The 12633-nt window shown below is 47.9% G+C and overlaps 1 protein-coding gene across 1 annotated transcript in view; it reads left to right on the top strand.

The window, feature by feature from the left end:
* Positions 1–668, top strand: part of TMEFF2 (transmembrane protein with EGF like and two follistatin like domains 2) — a 225978-nt gene extending 225310 nt beyond the window's left edge. The window contains exon 10 of the mRNA XM_084892130.1: positions 337–668. Within this exon, the coding sequence (XP_084748256.1) occupies positions 337–433 (97 nt within the window). The 3' untranslated portion in view covers positions 434–668. The remainder of the gene's footprint in view (positions 1–336) is intronic.
* The last annotated feature ends 11965 nt before the right edge of the window (positions 669–12633 follow it).

Genomic DNA, 12633 nt, shown 5'->3' with positions numbered 1-12633 from the left:
TTGAAATGTCAATAACATTCATCCTTAGGACATTTAAAGTACAAAATTGTCGAAGACCTTTCAAGTGAGATCAGAGAGGCTCACAATTTGTTTGATTGCACGTGCTGAGTCATTCTTTGTGCTTTGGTGAGTCAGCAGTTGAAGGCCTACTAAATGCATTTCTCTTCAACTCTTCAATGAACCTAACGATGACTGCACCTTGGCGGTACTACTAGTACATTCTTTCCTCTGAACTATTTTAATAACTTACTTAATCCATAACTTCGCTGTGAGATTGTAGGACCAAACTACAGGTGATAGCACTGGACTAAGTCTGTAAACTTTCAAACCTTCTAGGAAATGCCCCAGAAGCAACAGAATTCACAGGCAGAAGCAAAACACAGGGCACTACAGTTCGGACAACACAACGAGGGCATCCACACGGTTGATCTGAAGGGAGCATGTCGCCCAGTGCGTGGCTGGACTGCCGAGAGCTTGGACTACACATACAGTATTCTAGACAAAAGAGTAAGACAAGAGATCTACACATGTTGCCTTGCATTTGTGGTAATCTACACCAATGAAAACACGTCCTACAGCTATATTTGATTATGTATGGATATATTTGAAATAGTATACATTGTCTTGATGTTTTTCTGTAATGTAAATAAACTATTTATATCACACAATATAGTTTTTTCTTTCCCATGTATTTGTTATATATAATAAATACTCAGTGATGAGAAAAAATGGCATTCTTAAATTTGCGGTACCTCATAACTGTAAATAAGATCGAGACAGTGCGATCTGGGCAGGCTCAGTATTTCATCTCTCTCCACATCTTGAGGCAGAGCATTCGTTTAGACAGGACTCAGTGGCTAGGTTTTGAGTGATTCTAAGATCAAGGGAAATAGTGGTTATTGGAAAAGAGGAAAAAATAATTTACTTTATATTGAGTGAGGATAAAATATTTCAGATCTTTGAATCATCTCTATTTTATCAACTTTCTTCCCTGGTCCTCCATTTTCATCCCCAGAGCAGAAAAATCTCTGGCATATAAATTCAATCAAAGAAGAAGGGAATGGAAAATGTTTTATCACTCATAACAGAGAGGGCAAGCATTTATTGGTTTTTATTTGTGAAGCATCTCAGAATCTCCCAGTAAGTGCACGTATCCGAGGGTCCTGAACACATTACATGTTAGGAATACACAGAGCGCACAATCTGTTCCATTTACAGGTGGAATTAGCAACTATGGGAAAATTTTAATAACACCATTAAATGTTTAACACCAAAATCATGAACTCTTTGAAGCCCCTAGCTATATTTGTAGCATATAGTTCTTTAAAAGAAGTTGGAATCACAACCAAATACCTCATGAATAGTTTTATGATTACTGTATCACTATTATTTGAAATGAAATGGAACTAAGGTGATGAAGTTCTTATATAATAAAAGGCTAATATGCAAATCTACTGAATGGTGGAACGACCAGTTGCTATGATGCGCACTGACTACCAGGGGGCAGATGCTCAATGTAGGAGCTGACCCCTGGTGATCAGTGTGGTCCCACATGTAGAGCGCCACTCAGCCAAAAGCTGGGCTCATAGCTGGCAAGTACAACAGAAGTGGTGGGAGCTTCTCCTGCCCCCATAGCAGCACTAAGATATCCAACTAAGGATATCCAACAGATAACCCCCAAGGGCTCCAGGACTGTGAGAAGATACAGGCTGGGCTGAGGAACCCTCTCCCTGCTGAAGTGCACAAATTTCATGCACTGGGCCTCTAGTATTTCATAAAATAGAAAAATATGTTTTAAGCATATTTATATAACAAGATAAAATAAAAATAAAAAGAATCCCATAGCATCTGAGAGAGCTTAGTAGGAAGTTTGTGGATTTGAAGCACACAAATATCTAGGACTAATTCATTTTGGAAGAAATTAACTAAAAATGTATCAAAGAAACATAAAAATAACAAATCAAATAATTGCCTTTTTATTATGTAGTTCTTTATAGCTTTCGGTAGCTATAACAAAGCTTTCTTTGTCTCCTTCAAAGGACCTCTGTGTGGACTAAAAGGAGAGACACTCCTATGTCAAAAAAGAAAGAAAGAAAGAAAAAAAGACAAGGATCAAAGCAACACATTCTGAATATAAAATATTCAGTGAAAAATAAGTTTCCTCCAGTGATATTTAAGATATTTGCTAAAACATTAAAAGGTGACAACCTACATAGGAGCTGGGACTCTGTGAAAGCCTGTTTAACTGGGTTAGTGTTCGCTTTGAGAAGTGTGAATCTCTTGGCATAGCCACCATTCAGCTGTTCCCATAAACTAGTCCTGTGCCTCTAGTACAAAACACACTCGATGTAAACGTCTGCGAGGAATTTTGGTTTGGAAACAGGTGCAGAAATGTAAGCAGCCCTAGTCTCCTTTAGTAGACAGGACTTGTAGCAAACAAGCCCTTCTCCTAAAGGAAGAGCAGAAATGCAACATCACGGGGCTTATCAGCCTTAAAAGAAACTCCAGTTTACTGACTGGCACTTTTTGTGGGGTATTCTTGGACAATTCTTATTTTGAGAGCAATTATCCTCATAGTGAGTTGAAATTTATTGCTCTACAGTTTCTACCCATGGCTCCTCTTTTTTTCTCTCTGGAGCAAAGGAATATGAAATATGTATTTAAAATGTCAGCTCAGATGTCACATTTCCCACTTTCCCCCACAACCCTCCACAACCCGTTTACAAGTATTTTCTTCTTCAAATGAAATGTCCTCAATGTCCTCATCTGATCTCCGTTTGTGTGTGATTCCCACATCTTCCTAGCACCTGCAAAAGCCTTCCTCGGACAACCTCTCCTCAGTCAACTTCTTCAGGTGTGGAGTTCAGAACTGCACGGATAGCCACAGGTGTGGTCTGACCAGCATAGAATGTAGCCAAACTTGCAGAAAACAGTTTCACTGAAAGCCATGATCTCTACATTCATGTCCTGCTGGGACCACAGCTTTCCACATCTCAGGTCTCCGCTCGCTCATAACTTCCATCTCCGTAATTCCAAGATTCTAGATGCTCACACCCAGTCACCATGCTTTTATTTACTGTTGCTACCCAAGACCACGTTCGCTATTGTTGCTACTGATCCTAACTTAAAGTCAAAACTGGAGCCTGCAGGTCACCCCGCAGGAGAGCAATGGCCAGCTACTTCTATAGCTGCCCCCACTCCATCCCTCCACCCACCCCCTCACTACCCACCCAATGTGGTGGAGGTGGGGCGATCACAGGCTTCTGGGAGCAGGTGATCTGGCCATACCTGGAAAACAGTCCGTGTCTCCAGGCAGCCATGGGCAGTGGCAGGAGGGACATGCTACCACAGGAAGCACCAGCCCTGCCTGCAGGACACAGTGCCCCGGGGAGGAAGGGCCAGGACTGCTCAGCGGAGCCAACCTTCGGAAAGTGCGGTTTAGTTTGAAAGGATGAGTAGCAGGAGAAACAACTGCTCTGCAAGTGGAGGTTAAGAAAAATGGGCCCAGCCGGCGTGGCTCAGTGGTTGAGGGTCAAACTATGAATCAGAACGTCACGGTTCGATTCCCAGTCAGGGAACAGGCCCAGGTTGTGGGGTCCATCCCCAGTAGAGGGCGAGCAGGAGTTAGCCAGCCAATCAATGATTCTCTCTCAGTGGTGTTTCTATCTTTCTCCCTCTCCCTTTCTTTCTGAAATCATTAAAATTAAAAAAGAAAGAAATGGGAACGGAAGTCCCATGTCCCCTCTCTGCCTTTCCAAGTGTGTGGCTGAGTTCATCCCAGGCCAGCAGAGCCCACCGCCCAGGCCTGGGGGACAGTCAGGATGAGCCCCAGAGACTGGGGTTCACCCACCCACGTCCCCAGAGTAGCAGTAGATTCCCTCCGAAATAAGATGCTCATGCATGTTTGTGTCCAGGGTCAATGATGTGTGATTTACAGGAAATTAACCCTCCTGCTTCCTTGCAGCTGCATGGGGTTAAGAGGAAAGGGCTTTTCCTTGTTGAACAGCAGATGGGGACGCACAGCCTCTCTGCACTGGGCCTGGCCAGTCGCAGGCTTTCCTCCCTCCGTCAGGGCGTCTCAAGGGAGTGTTTTGTAGCAAGGATCTTGGGTTCAGAACTTCTGCATTCCTCTCGGAGTTTAACTCTGGGTAAAAATCTCTCCCTCTCCCCTCTCCCCTCTCCTTTCTCCCTCTCCCTCTCCCATCTCCCCTCTCTGTTCCCCCTCTCTCCTCTTCCAGAAGCAGCTAGGAAAATGCGTTCTTCAAAGGGCAATCTGGATCCAAGCTGCTCTGGCCAAAAAGTGAGGAAAAGGCTGTCTCTTTTCTCATCACACATCTGTCGCTTTTCCGCATCCCTTTTGCCACAAACATGAGCACAGTGCTCCCCAGGCTGAGACTGCGGATTGATTGCACATTAACAGGGAACTGAAAGTGAGCTTCCCCCCCAGCCCACACCAAAAATGCCATTTTCTCCCCCAGCTTCTGCCAGACCCCATGCCAGAAACCCAGGACAAAGGCGAGTCCTGAGCTGAGCCTGCGCAGGAAGGAAGTGATGGGTGGCAGCAGGGGGACAGTCTATCCTCTGAAGCTCAGTGGGGCCTGAAAACACCCCGAGAAGTTGCACAGAATCACCAAGGGGGCTGAGTGCCCACGGGCTGGCCAGCCCCCACAGATGGACACTTTCTTTTGCCACATTGTCAGCTGTGGAGAGCGGCCACAGTGTTTGGACAGGTCCAAGCCTCGGACTGAAGAGAGGGCCCAGTCCTCTCGTGGCAAAGTCACATGCAAGTCCCAGCCTGGAGGGCAGAGCCTCCCAGTACCACTATAGCCAACAGCTGCAGCTGTAAGCTTGCACCTATGGTCCGAACACGTGGTCTCACGTGCCTGAGTGGTGTGGGCTGATAAATGGTCCCAGGTGCCTGAGTGATGTGAGCTTGATAGAGTTCAGGTGCATGAAGTTGAGTAGGATTGAAACCCAGGAGAATGTTGGAAACATCTTGGCCACGCCCTCACTGTGCCTCGTGGCATCGGCTATAAAATAAAGACACAGCTTGTGGGCATGGGCGCTGTCTCTCCATCAGAGAAGCAGTGTCTCACCGAGACCCAGCTTTCATTGCCTTGTCTGTCATTTCTAAGCCTTTCAGCTGCCCCCACTCAGGGTCACCCCTGGCCGCCTGGCCGTGCTGGCGCAGCACAGTCAACCACCTGTCCACCAAGTGCACGAAGAGGCAGATGCCACAAAGAAGGGCTTTGAGGGGGGAGAGACCAGAGAGCCTGTGAGAGCCTTGGAAAACTCATGCGGAGCAAGATCTTAGACCCCCACCAGACTGCGTGGAAGTCTAGTTTGTAAAGAATTTCAACTTTTAAATTGAAGTTAAGCAAATTACATGTTATTTTCAGAAAAATATAAAAGACCGGCCAGTGTGGCTTAGTGGTTGATTGTCGGCCTATGAACCAGGAGGTCACGGCTCAATTCTTGGTCAGGGCACATGCCCTGGTGGTTGGCTCCATCCCCAGTGTGGGGGTGCAGGAGGCAGCCGATCAATGATCCTCTCTCATTGATGTTTCTATGTCTCTCTCCCTCTCCCTTTCTCTCTGACATCAATAAAAATAAAAAAGAAGAAAAATATAAAAATACCTTCCTAACCCAGAACCTGAGTTAATGTTTTAAGCAACACCTGCAAACATGATGCCTAATTACTAAATACCTTATCACACCACGAACTTCTGTGAAAAGGTCATTAAGCAAACATGGCATTTCATATTTGGAAGCACATGATAATACTGTTCAAAACTATTATCCTTGCTCTTCCCTGCCTGGTTATTCAGGAGCAAAACAGAGAGGAGAGACCTTCCGGTCTTTGCGCCCAGGATGTCCTCCATGGGGGAGATTTCCCATGACACCTTTGGAAAGGCCGGAGCTGATCCGCAGCTACTGAGAGTGGGGGGAACTGGCCCAGCCATCTGCACGTGCTGCTTTCTTTTCATCACTGAAACGGTTTCTGTCAGGATCCGAGGCTTTAGAGAGATGAAGGCATTGATTTTGTTTCCCTTCTTTGAAATGCAGGTCTTTCTGTTCTCCTGCGTTCAGCCTCCCTGGCACCAGCAGCTTCCCACTGTGCCCGGTGCTAGGAATCAACCTTGACTTTTCCTTCCTTTGATCCTTAATTAAGCAATCGTTTCAGTGTCCAAAAGCCTCAAAAGCTAGAATTTGAACAGTGACCACACTCAAAGGAACACTATGCCAGATTTGACCCTGACATACAAAATTGAAGCTCCTTATACTTAAGACTAATTCCCCCGCCCCCAGCCCCCCCCCCCCTTTTTTTTTTTACCTGAAGGAAATAGAATAAAACTGCCCTTAAAAGGACTGACTTTTTCTTTCTGGTTACATCTGACGATGTTAAGAATTGTTATTATGGTTTGTTGATTGATTGTGATATGCATGACGTAAATGAAATGATCTTATGACTAAAGATGAAAACACAGTAGACACATAATGATTTTCAACTCATCTTTTAGAGGCGAGGTATTGTTTGGGGCACTTTATGAACACTGTTTTGCTCATTTCGTACCATGAGCCTCTGAGACACTTATTAGAAGGTTGTTTGGGTTTTGTTTGTCTGTGTGGGTTATTATTGATGACTTAACTGTAAAGTAACTTAGAAAAGCAGTAAATAACTTGGTCGAGGTCCGAGAGCTACAATGCGTCATGGTGAACATTTGATCAGACCAGAACCCATTCTGCTCCGTGGCATCATGCTGGTTTGTTACTTTTGGTTTTAGACTCGTGTGTCAGAAACCACTATCTTTTAAGCCAGTGTTTCCCAAACTTCTCTCATGGTGAGAATCACCTGGTGGAGTTGTTAAACTACAGATTCCTGAATACCAACTAAGAAGTGCTAAACTAGAATTTTTGGGAACATATAGGTAAAATTGTATACTTAACTAGTGCTTAGTAAGCACTAGTTAAGTATACAATTTTACCTATATGTTCCCAAAAATTCTATAGAATCTGTAGTTTAACAACTCCATCAGGTGATTCTCATCATGAGAGAAGTTTGGGAAACACTGTTTTAAGCTAACCTGTGGGCCAGCCAAACACTTGTTCCAATAGTGCTGCCGTTGCTCCAATCGCTGTGGAATTTTTGGAACAATCTGGACTTTTTTAAAGCACCGCGGGACGTGGTACAAATTGTTAAAAATTGGGACTGTCCCGCCAAAAGCAGGACATCTGGTCACCTTGCATTATGCATGAATCAGCAGATGTTGGAAAAGACATGGCTTAGAAGTTGCCCGTCTCCACAAGAGACCCCACTGTCTAAGCAGACAGAGCAGAGCTGCTAAAAGGGTCTTGGCCTCTTTCTCCTTTTCCCCTTCCCTCCCACCCTAGAGCCTCACCAGCTTGCAGGCCGCACCCTGGCAGGGAAAGGATGTGACAGGGCTGGACGTCACAGTCATGACAACCCAGCAGCCACCCTGGGCTGAGAGCTTGACCTCCTCTCTGAGAGCTTCCAAGGGCATCCACTCCCAGGCAGGCTGAGGGGTGTTCAGTGCCTTTTGCCACCCACCTGGCTTGTCACCTCATGTGCATCAGATACATCCGGGGTACATTCTGTCCCTCAATCAATTTAATTAGAAATCATCAAATTAAGAACCACTTGTTCCTTCTGAAAGGCGCTAGAATCCTAAGATTCATTTGTGGAAGCTGTTCTCTTTCCCTGCCTCTCACTGTGTCCCTTTAACACCTGGGACCAAGCAGCAGAAGGAAACACGGCCTGTGGCCCCCAGCACGGGCTAAGAACACGGGATGAGAAACCAGAAAGCCCAGGTAGAACATGCGGGAAGGCGTAGTCATTACTGGAACCCCCAGGTGGCATGCATAGACGCTCTGAATAGTCAGGGCGGGAACCTCCCTTTGCTTTATGTCTTATTAATATCGCCCATGTCTAACCTTTTCTCAAAGACGGGAAACTTGTCCAGGGCCCAGAGGTGAGCTGGTACATAAGACAAAATTCAAACACTAATCCAGGCAGGACTCGACGGGACCGAGGGCACTGCGTCTGGTTCCATTTGCTCAGGACCCGGGTCCGGGTTCTGTCATTCTCCCTTCCCTGCGGGGACACAGGGACAGAGGAAAAGGATAGCTCTCGAAGAACATGCTCCGAAGCTAAGAGGCAGAAACTGTGAAATGAGGCTGCTTCAGGCGGGTCAGCTGTAAGGAAGAGGATTCCGAGGAAATGACCGCAGCGGAGGTCGGCACAGACCCCTCTCCGGGGACAGAGCGTGCCTTCCTCCTGAGCTCCGGCCTGTGGGGCAGTGCAGGGTGAGGGGGGAAACGCATGTTAAATGGCCCATTCCCAGGATCTCTATGGCAATCCCTGCTCGTTTTAAAATTTCAAATGAGTCGAAACCGGTTTAGCTCAGTGGATAGAGCGTTGGCCTGCAGAGTGAAAAGTCCCGGGTTCGATTCCAGTCAAGGGCATGTACCTTGGTTGCGGGCACATCCCCAGTAGGGGGTGTGCAAGAGGCAGCTGATCCATGATTCTCTCTCATCGATGTTTCTAACTCTCTATCCCTCTCTCTTCCTCTCTGTGAAAAATCAATAAAATATATATTTTTAAAAAATTTTCAAATGAAAAGAACCTGCCTCGTTAACGGTTAATAACGATGATCGGTAGGTGGAGGCCACAGCCCTGAACCTCTACAGGCCCGAAATGTGCTGGAGGGAAAAATCCCTGCAACACTCCAGGACACTGCACGGGTCTTAACTGCCCACATTCCAGTCGTATGTCCACAGATTTATTATTTCAATTGGATGGCTCCCTCCTTCCTGGGGACAAGAAGAATAACCAGGGTCCGGGGAGAGCTAGCTGCGCCATGTTTGTCATCTGAACAGGGTCCATTCAAGTGTGTCCTGGGCCCCATGAACCAGTCCAAGAAGAAGCTGCAGGATGGAACAATATTAGGAGCCACAAATCCAGAGCCAGGGCAGCCTGAGGGAGCAGTAAGGGACTGGCCAGTGGGAGGACCTCTGCTCTGAAGGCGGGCACCATGGCAGCGGTGCCTTTGATCTGCAAGAGAGACTGGCTCTGAGGACACGTGGAAAGGAAATCCAGGAAGCCCAGCCGTGAATGAGAAAGGCACAGCGACTCTGTGTAAAACAAAGTGGCCAGGTTATGGTGATCTCTGAACGCATAATAACCTGGCCACTCAGTGTGTGTGTGTGTGTGTGTGTGTGTGTGTGTGTGTGTGTGTGTGTTAGAGGCCCAGTGCATGAATTTGTGCATGGGTGGGGTCCAGCCTGGCCAGGGGGAGAGGACATGGGTGGTTGGCGGGCCTGCCTGCTGGTCAAACTCCTGGTAGAGGGGACAATTTGCATATTAGCCTTTTATTCTATAGGATATACACTGAGTGGCCAGATTATTATGCGTTCAGAGATCATCATCATCTGGCCACTCAGTGTATCTCCACAGTGTTCCAGCTGAACAGCAATGCTCACAAAATAGGTAGCTCCTGACTGATTGTAAAAATGCATGGCTTCAGCTTTTCTCATTTCCACTCTTGGTACGAGTGTTGAGTTTGGGGTTTGGGGTGAGCTGGGGGAGGGAAGCAGAGGACCGTGATCTGGAAGTACACACACCAGCTTTGGGAAGAGGGCGTTTGGCACAGATTTTACCAATCTCTCGTCTGGGCCCCCAATGGCCACAGCTCTGGTGGCCAGGGACCCCCGCACTTGCTCTGGGCAGCAGGGCATGTGGCAAGGCAGGCGAGCACCAGGTGCAGCGCCAGCTGCCTGTGTTAGGCTGTTTCCGTGCCAGTCACGTGCCCTGCTGGCTTCTGAAGGTGTGAGATCAGCGAAGAAACACAGGAGTCTGAGGACGGGGCAATCCCGGAAGCGTGCAAAGTGACGGGGCGGGGCGGGCGAAGCTCCTGCCTGCAGCGCTGGGTCAGGTTTACATTTCGGGAGAAGGCCCACCCCTGTGAGTGACCCCAGAGAGGCAGGCATCAGACAAGCGAGGTCTCCACGTTTCCCTCCACGGCCCACACCTGCTGAATCCAGGCCTGCCCGCTGCCCAGTGTCTCACAGAAGGTGCTACGAAGGCAGGATGCGTTTGCTGGCCATCCTGACGAATGCTGAAGGAGAAGGAGAGAGGCAGAGGACTCCCCTAAGGAATCGCTTTCACCGCAGCCTTTGTAGTTCTTTCACAGTCTTGGGGATTTCCTCTCCTTCCAGAATGGAAACGGTGCCATTCAGATCAGCCATCGAAGATTGTATGAGTGAGTGAGTGTGTGTGTGTGTGTGTGTGTGTGTGTGTGTGTGTGTGAGACCAATCAGGCCTTATCGCTGTTCAAATGCATGGTGGGTCCCAAATCACTAGAAATGGCTTGTGGGGGGAGCTTTCAAAAGTGCACGCTCTCACAATGGAAAGGTGGATCAGAGCTTAGAAAAATTCAAACAACAAGTAAAGTTCTATAGTCATAAGAAATCATTTATGTAAATACAAAGGATTCAGAAGGCGCCATCAGATTTAACTATTGCAGCGCTGTGCGCTTACCTTCCAGCCGCTGTGACAATGTCATGCACTTGGAAAGCAGGAGTGTTTATGTAGACGAAGTCACTCCTACTCCAAATGACCACGTTGAATTAATGCCATTAAAACTGCCACTGGAGAGCGCAGTGACGTTCTCTGGCGGAATAACAGCCCCGTTTCTTTTTATAAATGAAATTTCAGCATTTATTTTTTGATCTTCCTCAGATCTGGAAAGCTGCAATGTTTCTGTTTAAGACCCTCCTTATGCTACGTGAGAGCCGTGTTCTCTGACAGCATGAAAATACGCCCAGACAGCCTTTCTAATGGCGACTTCCATGCCGCTGCTGTCATTTCACTGAAAAACAACGGGTGATGTTTCAGCTTATCACCTACAACAGTGAAGCCACCGAACTGGTATTTATGTTCCCGGCAGATGACACGGAAACAAATATGTTTGGAGTACCATCTGCACCGCCTCGGTCTCTCCCTCCACGGCACCAGAGAGCTGTGGGAGCTCAGCCTTCGATGGATCGCAGACCTGGGACCACGATGGCATGCGACTACCCAAGAAAGTGGGGGAGAGGAGCAGGGAGGCTGGGAATGGGGGTGTAGGGTTTGTGGCTCTGCAGGAACCCTCCATTCTGCAACCAGAGCTCTCCCTGCCCTTGGGCCTCTGTTTCCCACACTGCCCCCTGGTGCCTTGCCTCTCTGCCACCTCTCCTGCAGCTCCTCTGGTCTGACCCAGCTCTCCATCTCTGCCGGTAGCCCCCTGCTGCTCAGCAAACCCCAGAATACTCTGCGCTGGCCTATGTGGGAGGGCCCCTTTCATGGGGAGGGGGACCCAGAGAGACAGACAGCTGGGTGGGAGGAATGCCGGGTGGGAGGGATGCTGGGTGGGAGGGATGCTAGGTGGGAGGGATACTGGGTGGGAGGAAACCTAAGTGGGAGGAAAACTGGGTGGGAGGGTAGCCGGGTGGGAGGGCAGCCGGGTGGGAGGGATACTGGGTGGGAGGGCAGCCGGGTGGGAGGGAAGCCAAGTGGGAGGGATGCTAAGTGGGAGGGATGCTGGGTGGGAGGAAAGCTGAGTGGGAGAGCTTTGCTGGAGCAGCTCACCATGCCCAGCAAGATGGACTCTCAACGATGGGGCTGAAGGCATGTCTCTGAAGTTGTTAGGAGGCATTGTGTGGGAAGCTCTCTGTCATTCCAAAAGGATTAGAAATGAGAACTCCTCTGAATGGGCCAGTGGATGAAATATTGTAATAAATAAGATTTTTTTCCTGCTGTGACTCAAGTAAATGATGCCCAGCAATTCAGTAAATTCTACTCTACCTACATTTCCTGATGGTGGGATGGCCAGACCCTGTCTCCATGGGTAGAAACATGATGTGTCTTTGAAGTCTCTCTACCCTCCCCCCACACACTAACTGGGGGTTATCTCCATTCATATATCCCTTTAGAAGACAATAATAATTATAATAATAGCTAACATAAACTGGGCACTTAACTCTCTGACATAACTGGTGTTGAGCACCTTCCATGCCAGACTGACTAAGTTTTATTTGCTCCTCAGAGCCACTCTGCGTGTGTCATCACCCTGTTTGGTGCCTTCCCGTGTGCCTTGGGAGGTGAGCCATTCTGGTCTACACTTTTTAGGCTCCCTTGTTCTCTGACTTCTGAATGGGTTCAACTTACATGCACAAGTCACCGGGAGTAGATGGCAGGGAGAAAATGAGGCCAGGGTGTTATCCCCTCTGTGCCCTCCACAGAAAAGGTTGGTTGGGTCTGTGTAAAGAAAGCCCTAGCCAGCAGCCCTCTCCTATAGCTACTGATTCCTCTCCTCCTCCCTTCAGGCCTAACTGTTCTGTTTCACCATCCTTGTGCTTTGCCTTACTCCTGCCCACACCTCTATGAGCATTCCCTGTATTAACGCCTTCTCTGTCATCTGACTTACATGGGGCAACCACTCCCTACTGGAACCCTGACTGATACACATGCATAGCATCCACTCAGCAACATCATAAGGTAGGTACCCTTTGATAGTGAGAAAACTATGACTTAAATCAGTTTAGAACTTGCCCCAGTTCATCCTATATAAAAAA

Source organism: Pipistrellus hanaki, assembly GCF_964339955.1.
Source record: "Pipistrellus hanaki genome assembly, chromosome: 8".
Taxonomy (NCBI): Eukaryota; Metazoa; Chordata; class Mammalia; order Chiroptera; family Vespertilionidae; genus Pipistrellus; species Pipistrellus hanaki.
This window is presented reverse-complemented; position numbering and strand designations above follow the sequence as displayed.